This window comes from Marmota flaviventris, chromosome 14 (assembly GCF_047511675.1).
Source record: "Marmota flaviventris isolate mMarFla1 chromosome 14, mMarFla1.hap1, whole genome shotgun sequence".
NCBI classification, from domain to species: Eukaryota; Metazoa; Chordata; class Mammalia; order Rodentia; family Sciuridae; genus Marmota; species Marmota flaviventris.
In genome coordinates this window covers 23,106,590-23,124,430 of record NC_092511.1, presented here as the reverse complement: position 1 = coordinate 23,124,430, position 17,841 = coordinate 23,106,590, and the positions used below count along the sequence as shown (strand labels likewise).

General features: G+C 39.8%; 1 protein-coding gene across 2 annotated transcripts; it reads right to left on the bottom strand.

The window, feature by feature from the left end:
• Window positions 1–608: 608 nt before the first annotated feature.
• On the bottom strand, window positions 609–13,830 carry Ypel5 (yippee like 5). Of its 2 annotated transcripts, none has more exons than XM_071601454.1 (3): window positions 13,716–13,830; window positions 3,805–3,970; window positions 609–2,521 (listed from the first exon to the last, which is right to left on the bottom strand). In XM_071601454.1, exons 2-3 carry the CDS (start codon window positions 3,943–3,945, stop codon window positions 2,297–2,299), a joined length of 366 nt encoding a protein of 121 aa, XP_071457555.1. In that variant the 5' UTR covers window positions 3,946–3,970; window positions 13,716–13,830; the 3' UTR covers window positions 609–2,296. The 2 variants fall into 2 exon arrangements, with proteins under 2 accessions (XP_071457555.1, XP_027789249.1); XM_027933448.2 differs by lacking the exon at window positions 13,716–13,830 and adding an exon at window positions 12,636–13,093.
• Between the last annotated feature and the right edge of the window lie 4,011 nt (window positions 13,831–17,841).

Sequence of the window (17,841 nt, the reverse complement as noted above, 5' to 3'; positions counted from 1 at the left end):
TGTTCATAACTTGGGAGAACTAAGGTTCAGAAGTTGACTTCCCCAAGTCACAAAGCCAGTAAGTTAGTCAACACTGAAGATAGGTCTTTAGATTTTATACCTAATGTTATTTTAAAATGAGATGCTCTTTTCTACTCCTTAAAACCAGTTTTTCTAATTCTTGTATTTATCCATCTTAAGTCACTGTCTTTTAAGCAGGTGAGAATCAGTATTCTCACCTTAAGTGAACATTTGCTTCCCTATAAGCCCTCCAATCTGATTGGATCTTCTATTTCTTGCAAATAAAGTTTTATAAAAGGAAGGCTCATTACTTCCAGTCACCTAAAAACCTAGCATATGACATTTATTTAGACTTACATACTAACAAATTAATTTTTTCCTATAAATTAAATCATAGTTTAGTTAGTGTCTAAGGAAGAATTATCTCAAAGAAGTTACAAACTAGCAAATTCAATGTCTTCAGGTATACATTAAAAAGAATTAACTAACAGTGTCACACTGTCAAGCGAATGATAGCTACTCAAAAGCATAAAGTATGTGTTCAGAGACAAAAGTCAAGTTGATCAGTAGACAGGATAAGTGGAAAATAAGTAGCAGTATTGCACCAATGCAAGACAAAATATACTTTATTTTGACAGCAAAAGCACATAGTGCTGTAGGTAAGGCATGCTACTAGGAATCTGCATATCATCAAAGGCCAGGATGGAAACCAATGGGAAGAAATGCTATTTCTTAATGCTTGAAGACTTATGTTGAAGATAGAGAATGAATATGTGACCACTTATTTCAAATGCAACATTATAACTATACCTACACTTAATCAGATACCTATGCCTCTAACCAAGAGCCCAAAGGCAAGTAAGAGGAACTTAAATGTACTTAGAAGTCACTTCTCTCAATGACAAAAAGATTTTGCTAATTTGACTGAGGTAAATTTCCTTTCCAAAGGCCTAGAAATTGAACATGCAAACATCCATCCATTCATTCATTTAAATAATTAGCCAATTTTAATGTCATTTATTCTAACAAAGGAATTAGACTTTCTAGAAGTAGTTTGGATAAAGAAACACATTTCAATACTTAGTAATGTCATAAATTTTGGGCTAACAGAGCACCCTGAGTCAAATCTGATCCCTTTCTATTCAAGGGCAGTTTTGATTTCAATAGCCAAACTTCTAAGGGAAGATCTGAAAAAATAATGCTACTGTGAGATCTAGTCCTTTGATGAAACTAGCAGGCTCTACAGACTTGTTGAAATCAATGCTCAGCTGAAGAGGGAACGGCTGAAAAATACTGTAAAGCTTTGTAAAGCAGTATTTTTAGATAAGCTGCTTCATTTCCCCCTCCTTTTAAAACAAATGCAGATTAAATGCTTTCTGCATGGATGCACATTGACATTCTGTTCAACTGTTTTCTAAATGCAATTCTGTGGATTTAAAACAGTATGCTTTCATTTACACAAATATCTTATAAGTAGTCCATTTAACTTAAAAAATGAAACACTTAACCACTATGAAATTACTTATCAAATACTCTCTTCTTTTATAAGGTTTTTAAAAGCAACACAGGACCAAAAACATCCAACTATTACTTTATTTATATTACTATGCTTAAGTTACATGGAAAAAGACAACCAAGCAGTTCTGCCCCATTTCAGAAAAAGGTTCCAATCAACACCAGTTATGTGGTGACAAGTAACTAGGAATGGTGACATCTTTGGATCGAGACTGACAAGGAAGAATGGGCTCTGGTGCTACGGTTCATCTCCAACAAGAATATGGCACACGGGCCAGCACAAGCCATGCTAACACTGAGCCTTTAGCGCTGGGCACAGATTCGGATCTCTTCTCTGAAGCTAGCAAATCAAGTGAAATAACTGGGTTTAAAAAAAAAAAAGTTTTAAAATGAAGCCCAAATAAGTTTAAAAACCATGCTCTTGACATATTCGCCATTCAAAATTTACATAAAACACACTTTTTTCACTCTAATAGCCCAGATTTTTTTCCTCACATAGCCTACCATTTAGCTGCAGAGACTCTTCTGCCTCAAGATGTAAACACAGGGAAAAAAAGTTAACAGCAACTGCATAATATTCTCTCTACACACTGCTGTTGGATGGAAAATACAAAATTAAAAAAAGAAAAGAAAAGAAAAGAAAGGTTCCATCTTAGATTCTCACAACCTCTTGTTCCGCAGTTCATGAATCCGACTCTGATGCTAAGGTGACAGTGTATGTAAGTAGATTTTTGTTTTCAGTGAAGGAGACCTGGGAAAAGATGGATTTATCTCTTTTTCTTCAAGAGTTATCAGATGGCACGTGCTCCTCAAAGCCCTCACTTTCTCGAACTAGAGCACGTTCCAGGATCACACGGCCTTCCTTATAACGCTGGCTGTCTTCAGTAGCAAACTCATAGATCCATCCCAGTTTGCTATTGCAGTTTTTGCAGCTCACATCCCGAACCATGTGGCGGCCAGTGAGCATGACCCGATCTTGAACTTCACTGTACTGTAGGTTAACTACCTAAGAAACATGTGAAAACAAAATTGCAAAGGCATGTAAGTTATTTGCCAAATAAGCATGCCATATATTATGATTGGTGCAATAACAACAATTTCAGAAAACAGAAGTTGTTATTTTAGTCAAACCTACAACTTCTCTAGTTTTAGAAGTTGCTGAGATAAGTGAATATATGGAAACTGCAGTATACTGAACATCTAATGCAATCATGCATTATTGCACTAGCCCATGTCATGCTCTTTATATATGTTAGTTATATTTTTGTGTCATAGTGAAGTAAGAGTCCTGGAATTGGAGCCATGAAATACAGGTTTGGATCTAATTGTTACCAATCACTATTCAATGAGTGCAAATTAAGATAATCAATGTAAAAGAAACTATTACACCAAGAACATGCCATCAAAGTTTGTCAAATGTGTTTCTGAAAATATTTTTTATATACAAATGGGCTAGGACAGACCAAGCCTACTATAAAATCATAAACTGCAATTCAGTTTTCAAGTGAGTTCAAAGACAATGAACACAATGAAGTTGAGTTCTAAGATAGATGATTCTGCAGACCCAATAATACTTTTACACTTCACTTTTTTGTAATAAATAATAAACTATTTAACTCTGGTATTATAGCATGAAAACAGCAATAGACATATTTAATCAAACAATGGGGCAATGTTGTATTCCATTAAAATTCAGGAAACAGGCAAACTTGCCTGCCACAGTATGTCAACACCTGTGCTGTACTATGTTAACATTAACTGATCAAATCAGTAATCTCAGAAGCAGGCAGATTGGACAAATATTCGCAAATCAGGAAAAGCCTTTAATGTTCACGGGCCCATGTAACGAACCAAATCATACTCAGGAGGACTGGTGAGCATGAGTTGGAGCAAGAGGAGCTGGTTAGATGATGCTCTTACTGCCAAGCTACAACAGTTTAGCATGGCATGGACACATCAGTGATAGATGGGGGATGAAAGTAGGCATTTTGGCCCCTCCTTCCACAGTCTATGCAGAAGTCACTAACAAATTCTTATATTGGAGACTTTCTGAAGAAATGAAGACTATCCTTCTTATAATACATTCTTTAAACTTTCAAGGTTAAAAATCTTCTTCTAGTAATGTCTCCCAGAGGTCCCATCAGAGACAAATCAATAAGCAATAATTTCTATAGATTGCAGCTCTCATTCTGTATCTTCCTGGTATCTCTAAGCTCTGAGTGGGTATTCTGGTATTGCTGTCAGATATGTGCACTGGGTCCATTTAGGAACGAAACATTTTTCACCAACCTTGTTAAAAAGAAACGCTCTACCAGTGGCACCTGTGAACCGAGTAGAGATGAGTTCTGAGCGGTTAGTCAGGATTGTGTCACAGTTTGCACAAGAAAACAGACGGGTACCACCAATATGATCAAGGAAAATTCTGCCCATTTTGATAGCTGAAGTTCTAAAAAACCTAGGAACAAATGGAAAATAATGAGAAATGCATTATAGTAAAACACGTTACTATTTGGGGGTATCACAGAGAATCATTTATATTCATGTAATTTCTGTGCTTGCTGTGTAAAATAGCTGACCCCGAACAAAAGGATCCAAAGTTCACACACTGAACAAATAAACAGGCATATTCCGGGCTTTGGAAATACACTTGTTTAGGCAAGGCCAAGGAATGGCTGGTGTAAGGGAAAAAAAAGAACTAAGTGGGAATTTCAGAAAATGAATGCTTACAAAGCACTGACACAGAGATGAAAAAAAAGTTCAGCAAAGGTGTTGAGGATACATTCTAAGCATGTGCAATCGGAGAAAAGACCTGTGGAGTATGTGTGGGATGACTGGGGAAGAGTAGGAAAAAGGGCAATTTAAAAACAAGAAGGGGAGTCCAGTTTGAGAGCATAAGGTGAGTGGGTCTGTGATCACTGGGTACATCTGTAACTATATAGGAGCGATGGCACTAACTTCAGTTAGGTCTCTGTCCCAAGTCTAGGAACACTGCACTAAGTACTTATTTCAAAATTGTTACAACTTTGGCAGGCTGTTACCACCCCCACTTCACAGATTAGCCACAGCAAGTCTAAAAAGGTTATTAACTGGCCAAAGGTGACACAGTTGTTAAATACAATACAAAACAAAACAAACAAAAAAAATCAGCTGGAGTGCCCTGCCCTACTCAAAGACAAACCTCTTTTTCCACTGCTCTCCTGGGCCTCCCCGCAAAATGGGTACCCACAATGGTTGAGGTCACGCCTCAGAACAGAAAAGGTAAAAGGAGATAAGAGATGCTAAGAGATGCTTTCTTTCTTATTATTATATAACTTGCTTATCCTTAAGAAATCTTACATATTCAATACATCCCCAAAGTGCTGAAACTCTCAACAGGTAAAACTTGAAACAAACCTTTGAAACTAGGAAAAATCAAACATCAATATTTCAAAAGTTAAGGGAGTTAATTCTGAGTTTTAAATATTTAATAATACACATCTTTAAAAGGACACGCAGAGCTGATACAGCTGCCCCTATGGTGGGGAAAAAAATAGACTTTCTGGATTTTTAAGAAACCACTGTCATCTTAAAGTTTTGGGAACATCATTATAAATTGAAAAAGCAAATTCCATTCCTTCTTAGATCTATAAATTTCTGAACCACTAGGCAGTCCTGTCATCAGAAGTGTCACTGTTATAAACAACATTATCACTTCCCTTAATCACTAGGATATGAAAATTTAATAAGGAATAAAAAATAGTGAATATAATTACTCCAAGCTTGGAACATTAAAAAAAAAAAAAAAAAAAAAAAAAACCCAGCTAGTCAAAGTAAAATCAGTATATTAACAAGAGTCACAAAAACAAATTTAAGCCGGGCATGGTGGTGCACGCCTGTAATCACAGCAGCTCAGGAGACTGAGGCAGGAGGATCTTGAGTTCAAAGCCAGCTTCAGCAACTTAGCGAGGCTCTAAGCAACTCAGCAAGACCTGTCTCTAAATAAAATATAAAAAGGGGATATGGTTCAATGGTTAAGCATCATGGGTTCAATATATACAGACACACACACGGATTTAAGGTGTATATAATTTTCTGATTACACTTCTGCAAAAGGAGCAACAAAAAGTAATAATACTCATTGCCTATCTTTATAGCCTTTCAAGATTCTAGCATTACTTTTTCAGGATACTTCAGAACATAATATTTGTTAAGTCAGAGCCCTGTAGGATGAACTCATTCAGTAGCCCAGGAATCCAGCAGTGAACAAAACAGACACATTTTATTTGGGCCACTCCAGTTTTTATTCTTCATTAAAAAAAAAAAATGGTGTCCTGATATTTAAGATTTAGGAAAAGAGCCTGTACTTCCGGTTCTTTTCAACCATGGAGAGATCTAGCAACATAGGGTGTCCACACAGTTATCTCCTCTAGCATCCCCGACTATACTAGAGCAACACTGCCCCTTCAGTTATCCCCTGCTGCTCATTCTCCATTCTGCTTTACACAGTTCACCTTTTTCGTCCTTGTACCAACATTTGATTTTTGACTCTCAATATAAAAGGAGCATTCAACAAACCTGTGAGCTGACTTTGGTCATGTTTCTTAACTGATCATTAAAAGAAAGGAATCAAAAGCAAGGTTTTGAGGCTCAACTGTGATAGTATAGTTCTTACATTCTACAGTATTTGTGCAGTCACTTAGCCTCCAGTTTCTGGGACTTGAGATTTTAAAGCTAATTTTCCTTCACACTTTTAATAACATATTCATATTGTAACTTATCTCAACCATAATGCAGTACTAACTATAACTTTCTGGACTGACTATGGGAGATAAGATTTTTGTGGGAAAATAAATGTCCTGAACTTCAAAAGAATTCTCTCTATACCTTCTACCTACACCATTCTATCTTTGGCTCAAAATTATAATACAGCTGTGACCAGCTGGTACTGGGGATAGACTTAATATGCCTTGTTTTCTCTGCTTTAGTCTATTTTTACTGAATTCAATTATATATGATTCATTACCAAGACCAAAAATATCTGGGCAGAACCTTATGTTACACTATTCCTAGTTGTGGTTGCTTGCCATTTATAGAATACTATATATGTATTTAAAACTGTAAAATGTAATTTTTATTTGCCCCCTCAAAAAAAAAAAACTAGAATGCCATGGAATCCAGCAGAAGCAAGAAAAACATGCCTTGCACCAAAGGTCTTTAGGAAGTAGAAGAGTCTCTGCATGGTCATTAGATTCCAGGTGGTAGGCCTTAGCCTTGCCAGGTTACAAATCAACCAGTAATGACTCATTATTCAAACTCTCAAGAAGCTGACATCAATTAGAATTCCACTGCTATATCTGAATGTTTGTTCCCTGTAAAATCTGTATGTTGAAATCTAAGCACCAATGTGATGGAATTTGAGGATGTTTAGGTCATGAAGGCAGAACCCTCGTGAATGGTGTTAGCAGCCTTATAAAGAGGTCCAGGAAAACTGCCTTGTCCCTTGTCCCTTCCCACCATGTGAGGACTTGGCTAGAAGTTACCAGAAATCAACTAGGCAACAGGCCCCCACCAGACACCAAATCTGCTGGTCCCTTGATCCTGGACTTCCACTTCCCAGGCTCCAGAACTGTAAGAAGTTTCTGTTATTGGCTAAGTCACCTAGTTTGTGGTATTTGGTTACAGCAGCCTGAACAGACTAAGGAGTAGGGTCATTAAAAAGTTAACATTCAACACTTGAATCAGGCTTCTCTGGGCCTGGATGATATACTGAACTCTGCTATAAATCTAATCAATTATTTGATATCTCCACTGTACAGGGCATGGCACTTGGTATGTTACAAGCCACAATTAATTCTGACATTTCTTAAAGTTGATACTTATTTCCTTTCTTTTACAGATAAAGGAAAAAACTCAAAATTGACATTACTTCTGAAAACACTTTTGGATTTCCTCCTTTCCCCTCATATCTGTCTTCATTTAAACTCTGATCCCATCTAGATAAAATTTCAAGGTCAAGTGTTTAACATACATTCACAGGTGCTACTACATTCATGCTGAACTAGTGCTACCAAATAAAGTCAGAGGCATGTGCTTCAGTCACCCTTTTCTCAAAGCTCAGAGACCACTCCCCATAAACTTTGAAACTGTTTCTGATGGGATAGGATATTGGGCTGGGGATGTAGCTCAGCAACAGATTATCTGCCTAACATGCAAGAGGCCCTGGGTTTGATCACTAGCCCCACAAAAAAGCACAGGCGTGCGTGCACACATACATACACACACACAAAACCCCAAACTCCTGTATCAAGGAATATTATATCCAAAAAAAATCTTACTATAAGCATACAATTTAATGATCTTTAGTAAACTTATAAAGTTGTGTGACAACACCACAAACTGCCCTTCAAATATTTCCATCATCCCCATAAAATTCCCACAAACCAGTCTATAGCTAATTCCTGACATCACCACCCCCACACTAGCAACCACTGACCTGCTTACTGTGATTATTTTTACATCTAAAATATTTCCCAGGTATGCTAATCACTTGCCTTAACTTAGTGGAATCTCAAATCTCTTCAGCCATAGTTCTAAAACATATCAAAAAGTGCCTGCTGCTAAGCACAGTAGTGCACCTATAATCCCAGTAACTCGGGAGGCTGAAGCAGGAGGATCACAAGTTGGGGCCAGCCTCAGTAACTTAGCAATACCCTGCCTCAAAAAAATAAAAAGGGCTGGGGATGTGGCTCAGTGGTAAAGTGCTCATGGGTTCCATCTTCTGTACAAAACAGATGACCAATGTCCTCTGTTGAATCTGAAGCACCTTACGGGGTCTCACAGTAATACAAGGGCACACTGTGCTACCTATCAGTGTTGAACTTCCAGGTTTATGGAAACCTTTCCCAGATAATTTAGGTAAGGTCTCTTTGGTACTCATTTTTCAAAGTTCCAGGTTATAAAAATCCTAAAATGGCTGAAATAAGAAAAGTTCCAAACTTGATGTTTAACTGGAGGCTTCTTATTAGTCTAAAATTACCTGAACCAGGGGCCAGGATGAAAATATAAATGAAATTCATAGACCAGATTTTGATAATGAACTTCCAATTTATTATATCAGAAGATCCTGGTGAAACAATCACATTTTAGGATCTCTGCCTTTTAAAATACTTGGGTTGTGGCTCAGTGGCAGAGTGCTCGCCTAGCACGTGCGAGGTGCTGGGTTTGATTCTCAGCACCACGTAAAAATAAACAAATAAAGGTATTGTGTCCAATTACAACTAAAAATATTAAAAAGATAATTTTTTAAAAATTACAGAATCTGAAGGAGAGAAAAAAAGATTTTTATCTTTTAAGAATCCAAAGCCTCTGGAAATGCATTACTTTAAAAATTGAATATGATGGATTACATAATTTCCTAATCTGTTTCCAGATCAATAAAGCAATTTTCTAAAAAAAATCCATGGTATCTTTTCTATCTACACTAGCAAATGAAGCATAATGTCTTATTTTTAATCTGGCTCATTGCTAAGTATTCTTTAAAAGCAGGGGTCAGTAAACTAAGGCTTGTGGGACAAACCCATTAACATCCCACAAACTAAAAATTAAATGGGTGAAAAAGAAACATTGAGAGTATTTTGTGACACATGAACATTACCTGAAATTCGAATATTAGCTAAGCATGGTGGTGGACACCTGTAAGAGGCTGGGGCAGGAGGATCACAAGTTCTAAGCCAGCCTCAGCAACTTAGCAAGACTCTGCCTCAAAAAAAAAAGGTTTGGGGATGTGATTCAGTGGTAAAGTGCCTTTGGGTTCAATCCCTGGTATCGAAAACATCAGTAGTCATAATTAAACTTTTTTGGAATAAAGCAACACCCATTTGTTTATACTTAGCTACCTTTTCACTACAATGACAGTCTGAGTAGCTGCTACAAAAACTTGCAGATTTGAAAATTCAAAATATTCACTACCTCACTCCTTAGAGAAACAAGTTTGCCCTGCTTAAAAATACACTGATAGTGAAAAAGCTTTTCATTTGAGGCAGCAGTCTTCAGAAAATCGGAAACTTGGCTAGCAGTCGGGGTTTAAGGATCAACAGGAAAATCTGACAAGATCATTTTAATCCCACTCCTCTTTTCTTCCTGGACTTCTAGCTAAAATCCTTAATTTTTATAACCAGTTCAGCTAGTTGCAGATCAACTACATAAAGATTACACAAATAAATAATATATACCCAGCTGTTGCTACTTCTCTTTCTACCCCCAGGGACTTATTATAGCCTAGGTAGGTACTTGAACTCTGAAATCAGACTCCCTGGGTTCATCTCAGCTCTCCTTAATAGTTTGTCAATCCTGGGCAAATTACCCTCTGCTACCTCATCTATAAAATGAAGATAACAATATCCATCTTTGAGTGACTGAATTAAATAGAAATACCATATCATAAGAACAGTGACTGGCACACAGTGAATGCTAAATAAAGGTCAGTAAAATTGGATCACCTTCTACAACATATCCCATTCCAACTTCCCACTATCACAGATGAGGAAAGCAAGGCTTATAAAAAAATATGAAACAGTAATAATTAAGTAGCTTCACCTTCTATTAATTACAGCAATGATAATAGAAATTACCAGCAGGAGGAAAGCTAGAAACATTCTGAAGCATCTCAAATTCTTAGTGTCACAATTCTAGGTCTTAAAATAGGTAACAGCTCTCCCTATAATTAATAATCCAGTTTCATTTCAACACTGGCAAGTGGAATTAGCCAAAGACGACACTATTTCCCAGCTCTAAAAATATCAGAGAGAACAATAGGTATCTATTTGCATCTCATAGGACTTTCTAATGGAAAAACACCCAGTTCACAGACCTTTCCTTAGTAAAGGAATTAACCCCTGGGGACATTTCCAAGGAATACACACTCCACCAAACATCACTATTGGACAGGCCAGAGGGGATTTTCTAAGGTATCAGGAGAGACAAAGGCAACTAGAATACTCTGCAGCAGGGAACCTCAGAAGAAGGAGCCTAGTACAGAAAGGGTTAAAGAAATATGATCTTCCATTCCTCTTTTGCAATTATTCTGATAAAATGGAATCATGAGGAAGTGTGTTTTATATCTAGTTTCAGTCTCCTCTTTAAAACAAGGAATAAAACCCAAAGAACTTCTAACAGTGCTGGGTTAATTACTATAGTAAACACTTAATCCTACCGCAATTCCACCATTTTCATACTGATTTGTAATTAAATTCTATTGAAAAGTTACATGTGAAAATAGTTTAAAACCATAAAACCAGTTTTCTAGTTTTTGTACAAAATATTTATCAAGACAAGATTTCAGTGACACAAAAAAGCCGTGTTATCCTCTTGCAAATACTGGATCAGTTACTTTGCTGTGTCAAATGATGTCCTGTTTGTGGGACCAGGTCTTCATTTGACAGTAATTACTAAGCATGTTTTTGTTCTTCCCTCCTAAAATTGCTTTTATTGGGGGGAAGCGATTGTTTTGTTAAGCAATTTCCAAGTTTACTATATTTCTAAAACACTGACTGCTTAATCATCTTTAGAAAATAAGACCAGTCATATAACTCAGCAAGTCATGAGTCAGCAAACAATCTGAGTCGGTAATCTCCCCCAAAACCTCCTGGCAAGGCAAATTCATGATCTCTCATTTGTTGAGATGCAATACAAAAAGCTTCTAATTGGTTGGACCGTGAGTATAATTTAACTGTCTGGTTTCCTGATTCAGGTGTCAAATATAGCACATTCATATCTAACAAGGTTTATTTCCTACATTACACACAGGATTATCAGGGAAATTAATATGGATTTACATAGCGATTAACTATAAAACCTAAAAAGATTTTTATGGCCACAAACATCTTATGAATATATTCAGACCTATCTTCATATTTCACAGACTGTTTTTTGGAGGGTAGAATCAAGCTTAATTTTTTTTTTCAACAGAATTTTTGGCCTTATTTCCTTTTACTTTTTACTGTTACTAAACCTGCTTCTACTATGTTGCCCAATCTGTTTCGAAACCTGTAGGCTTAAGTGACCCCCTTGCCTCAGTCTATCAAGTGGCTGGGACTACAGGATTATGCCACTGCACCAGGCTGAATTTGCAGGGAAAAGTTAATATTAATCCCAATTTACTTAATTTCCTTGTATAAATAATTGAGATTTCATCTTATTCCTTTCCTAAGGATAAGATGGTTACAGAGATAAAAATCTTTTAAGTCTGTATTTGATGTAATGAGGTGTAAAAAAAAAAAAAAAAAAGATACAGTTCTTTCAAAAGAGTGTACATTCTACCTAGTATTCCTAGTTAGCCCAAAGCTTACATACCCAGAAAGGTAACAGGGATATATGGAAAATATTTTGTGTGCCAAATTTCATAGTTCTGCTTTGCTTCTAGCTATAAATGCTCCAGGTCTGTTTTCACTCCAAGAGCATCTGCCCAGTTGCAACCCAAGGCCCTTCATTTTCTAGGTCTAATCATCAACACCAATCTACTTCAGAATGCTGCTTTACTTTCTTATTTCCTCTTTCTCATTTCTCACAGCTCCATTTTGAACTCTCATAATACCCATTTCACACTTTACTAATATTTAACTCTGTATCGTTACTCAATTTCATTTGTCTGACTTTTTGGTAAATTGCAGGCTTCTGTCAAGACCAAATTCTTTGTAATTTCCTTCTTACCTAATCCAGTACAACTATGCAATAAACTTTCAGGAAAAAAAATCCACCAAAGCATTTCACATCTGGTACAAGTATGTATCCTGGAAATACTGCATGCCTTTTGCTTCCTCTTTGTTGGAATGCAGCTGCAATCCTTTATATGTTGCTATGCAAATGCATATATCCTATTACCCCAGTTACTTCACCAGTAAGTCTATTAACTTTTCCAAAACACAAGGTTAACCCGAGGTTACTTCAGGTTTTCCATCTATCAAAGAGATCTGGAATAAAAATCCTCGAATTACCAATGGGGCTCTGTAAACAGAAAAAGTTTAAAAATAAATGAGCTGTATACCTTCCCTGACTCTCCCTTGAAAGGATTAGTAGGTGTCAGGATTAAATAGATCTTTGTAGAATTTTAGTTTCCCACTCCCGCTGGTGTTAATACTACCTACCAGCGCAGGGTGAAGAAAAAGGGGGGTGCAGAAGGACGCCTATCCTCCCACCAGCGAGAGGCAGGAAGGCTGCTGACCCCGAGACACTACTCCGGGTGGGCTCCGCCGGCAGCAGCTGAAGACCTGTCGGGCCCCCACCGCCAGCGGGCCCAGCTGATCGCGGCCACGTGATACCGCCAGCCAATCTGGAGGCGCAGGGCGGCGAGCGCGGCGGCAGCGGGGCCTCCTCCGGCACAACAAACACAGGCCGAACAGCTGGGCGGGCGCGGGCTCTCGGGGCCTGCAGAACCGGCAGGCTGCCCAGCAGTCACCCCACGCCCAGGGACCTGCAGGACAGGGGGGTAGGGGAGGCGGGCGCTCACGCCGCGGGGCAGAAAACAGGCGCCAACTCCGCCCGACGTGGGCAAAGCCCCACGGGCCGAGCGAAGGGCGCTTCCCGGGCCAGGACGCTCCGCGGCGTCACCATGGTCGGGACAACTCAGCGCTGAGCTCAGCCTCCACGTCGGGCGGGGTGGGAGGCGGCCCGGAGCGCAGGCCCACAGGGCCGACCCCGGCACGGAGCCGGGGCGCGCCCCCGACGCTGCGGCGGGCACGGCGGGCCGGTGGGGGCGGGGCAGCCGAGGCGGTGGCGGGCGGAGTGGGGGTGTAGTCGCGGGACACACCATCCTCCGAGGGCGCGGGGAGTCTGGTGGTGCGTGCGGGTCTCTGAGGCGGACTCGTGGAGGGCGCGGCGTTAGGCTCCCACGGCCAGAGCGAAAGGGGGTGCGGGCGCGCGGAGGGGTCGCGGCTGATATAGTCTAGCCGGTCGCCCAGCTGCGCGGCGGGGGCGGGCCGATGGAGGCGGAGGCGCCTGGGCCTCACAAAGAGGAACGGTCCAGCCCGCCCCGCCCCGCAGCCCAGCGCCGAGGCCCTCCTTGAGGGGTCGGGGGTGGCAGCACCGGGACCCCGGGACGAGCACAGCGAAGAAGAGGCACTTCCTGCCTCGGCCCCCGCCCCAGGGCCGTTCTCCGAGGGTTTCAAAGCTTCCAGGCTTGGAGGGACTCTTCAGGCCCCAAGCTCAGTCCCCTCCACAGCACTCACCCTGAGAGGCGGTGAGATCCGCGCTGCCAGCGGCTCTTCGCTCTTCAGCTGGGACGAAGCCCCTCAGCCACCCGAGTCTCCAGGTTTAGGCAGGCCTTGGCCCCGCCTCTCCCTGGTTGGGCCTCAGCGTCAATCACCCGGTGTAACTCCGCCCCCCCTGCGGCTGGCTCACCCGGTTGGCCCAGAACGCCCTTCATTTCTAGGCCCCGCCCCTCCCCCTGGCACCCAGCCCCTTCCGCTGGGCCCCGCCCCTTCACCAACTCACCCTCCCCCACTCCTGCTCCTCTTCACTTGATGGCCCACCCCTCCCAGAAGCCGCAGATCGAGGGCTGGGTGACTGCAGATCGCCCCGCCCCTGGTCCAACGACTTGGACTCGGACAGCCAATCAAAGAGGTTAGCTCTGCCCCCTCTCTCTAAGTGGCCAATGTGGTGAGACTGAGGATCCACCCCTCTCCCAGCTGAGAGCACACAACACAGCATCCACGTGAGTCAGCTTCTTAAAGGAGTCGGCTCAGCCTTTCTATTTGCGGCAGCTGGGACTCATCACGCGTCATCAGCGTCACCAGGTGGCGGCTGAGGCCTAGCTTCCTGATGCCCAATGAGGTCCAGTGTTGGAAAATGCAAACAACAGGCTGTTTTCTAGACAAAGCAGGTACTAGGTGGCTACAATCCCTTGTGTTATTCATTTCTTTAAGGGCACTTCCTCTTCGTACCACCTTTACAGAGGGATATGTTCTACTTACAACTCCACATCCTTTGAATCTGAGCATATAGGAACTCCTGGAAACATCTATGGAAAAGGGGGTTTTTAACTTTACTACAACTCCCTGAGTTTTCTCTTGGTAATGGAAGAGAGCCTCAAAAAGTTGAGCAAATTCAATCATCTACTAGATTTTCTACTTCATGAGCCTGAGATTTGTTTGTTGAAAAGGGTAGCTGTTCCCTTAAACTTCAGTGCTTAAGAAGGAAGGTTTTGCTTCCCAACCAAATTTCCCAGGTAATTACATGTCTGTTAGCTGACTTTGAGAGTAATGCAAAAATTTTTGGTGATGCCTTTTTCTCAAAAAATGTACAGACCAGCATTTGAGGTTAATTTACAAGGTGTTACAGTTCTTGGTGAGATAAAGATTCTGAAGCAAATTCTAGCACTTGACTCCTTGTCAACCCCCAAATCCACCAGTATTTTCGTTCAGTTCTGACAAAATATATTTGAAGATCAAAGACAAAAACTAGTTATTGTTGGATAAGTGAGTTTTCCAAGAGATAAAGCAGTTTTAAATGTATTTTAGGGTTTTATTTTTTCCTCATCACTCCTTTGTTTTTATTTTGCTTTAATTATAAAAATAACACTTTTTCCCAGGAAGTGCATACTGCATCATTTCATGTCCTCTGCTAACAACTTTATGTATATCCTCCTATTCTCCCCAGAATGAATGTGCATGAGAGCATATTGTGCTTATTCTTATTTAATTTTTTTCTTAACAATATATTATGGCCATCCTTTCATGTCATATGTACCTTTTGTCTACATATTAACCCTTGTCTCTCTACAGTTTTCATAGATAACATCTAAAATACATATTTTTACTAATGTACATATACCTTCAATCTCATACTATTAAAAATACTGCTGTAATAAACACTCCTGTTCATTGGTAAAATATTCAACTATTTCTGAATATAATCATTTGAAAAGGAAATATAGTGCCTAAACCCACAGGAAAGAGTACTTTAAGCACCAGGTAAAATAATGGTACAATTTTTATTATTTATTGGATACATATAAAATACCTTCTGCTCTAAGTGTTTTAAAATTATAAACACGTTTGACAAGTCTATCATGTAAGTACTGTTGCCATCCCATTTTATAGTTGGGTTAACTGAGGCACAGTGATTAATTAACTTGTCCAAGTTCACCCAAGTAGAGTTACTGAGTACAGTATTTGTAAACTTGGAAGAAGGTGAAGAAAATCATATTTTAGAAAGTTTAATCTAGATGATGGTGATGTGCAGAGGTATAGTTCAAGTTTGAGGTAAGAAGGGTGGATAGGAATGGAACTGAAGGGACCAGTTTAACAAGGATGGCTGCAAAGGACTGAAGATAGAATTTCCAAAGATAAACCAGGGGTTTTATTGTAATGATTGGTTGGGTGATGGTTTCCTATTGCTAGATCCAAGGAGTTTGGAAATGTTGATTAGGGGTGAAAAATGATGGGCCTTAGCTGATGGCAGTACATCCACTGGAAATAAAATGTACGATTAAAGGTAATGTAACAGCTGGGTGTGGTGGCACAAGCCTGTAATCCCAGTGGCTAGAGAGGCTAAGGCAGGAGGATCACAAGTTCAAAGCCAGCCTCAGCAAAAATAGAGGTGCTAAGAAACTCAGCTAGACTCTGTCTCTAAATAAAATACAAAATAGGATTGGGAGGCTGGGGTTGTGGCTCAGAGGTAGAGCGCTCGCTTACCATGCATGAGATACTGGGTTTGATCCTCAGCACCACATAAAAATAAAATAAAGATATTGTGGCCACCTATAACTGAAAAATAAGTATTTTAACAAAAAAAGAAAATTGGACTAGGGATGTTGTTCAGTAGTCAAGTACCCCCCCCCCCAAAAAAAAGGTAATGTAAGAAATAAAGAGGCTTGAAAAATTCCTATTAGGCTTTTGGGTAAAATCATTTTATACCTGTAAAGTATAAAACGATATTTTATTGAAATTTTATAATACTAAGACTTTCCCACCAAGAACATGGTGCATTTCTCCATTACTTAAAGGTTTTTCTTAAATATCTTTTGGAAAAATCTCAGGGTATACCTGCTTTTCTCTAGATTGTTAATGTCATTTTTAGGATTATGTTGCAGTACCGTATGTTTTCTGAGGATGTTATGGGCTAAAATGTGACAATCCCCGCCAAATTCATTTGTTGAAATCATGACTTGGAACCTCAGAATGTGACTATTTGGAGGTAGGCCCTTTAAAAGATGACAAAGTTAAAATGAAGTCATTAGGGTGGACCCTAATTCAGTGGAACAGATGTCCTGATACAAGGTTAGGATGTGCAGAAACCTGAAGGCCCTGTGAAGATACACCGGAAGGCAAGCCAAGGAGAGAGGCCTCAGGAGAAACCAACCCTGCTGACACCTTGATCTTGGACTTCTAGCCTCCAGAATTGTGACCAAATAAATTTCTGTTTAAGCCATGCAATCTGTATAATTTTGTTGTGGCATCCCTAGCAAATTATAACATAAGGGGTTGCTGTAAATAGGAACGTCTCATATATAATAACTCCTACTTGTTATTTGTTTTGCAGGAAAGGTAATAATTTTGTAGTTTATTTTTCTGGAAAGAAAAACTTCCTTATCTGCAAATTATCATAATTTTGCTGCCTACTTTCTAGTCATTTTGCCATTTCTTTTAAAATCCTTTTTCACATGTCTTGACTACATGGGTAAATATTTCTATCAAACAAATTCTAGGAATTTGTAATTTTTCTCTTTTTTGAAAAAATAATGAGTGTGCAACTTTGTCATTTCTTACATTTTAGTACCTACTGATTCAACCATGTCCCCCCACCACATTCTGTTTTTCATAGGCTGTACCATAATAACTCATTTCCAACATTAAACAGCTTTGCATTCTGGGGTAAAAGCTCCTTCATCATCGGCATGTGCTGACATTCTTTGAGTGCAAAAATCAGAAATAAAGCTATCTATATCTATCTGTCTATCTATCTATCCATCCATCCATCCATCCATCTATTCCCTCATCCTTTATTTTGCTTACTGAGGGTATTTCCTGTGTGAAATTGCCTGCTATGACCCCACTAGACAACTCCATTTAATAACTGCAGACTCCCAGGAGTCTTTCTGATGGTGCTTCTTCGCTCTGCTTTACCTTCCTTTCTTTGAAGGACTCTCAACAGGTGCTGATCCTGTAGAGGTGAGATCACTTTTCACATATGAGCAGCCCTCAGCCTTCCCTTGCTTCTTCACACTTCCCATAGCCTAGTCAATTCTTGTCCCTCAAACCCTGGAACACTAGGACAGCCACCCCCATTTGCTTCTCTCCCTGCAAATAGTCAAGCCTCATCATTTGGGGTCTCATTGTTAGGTAGCGAGTCAGC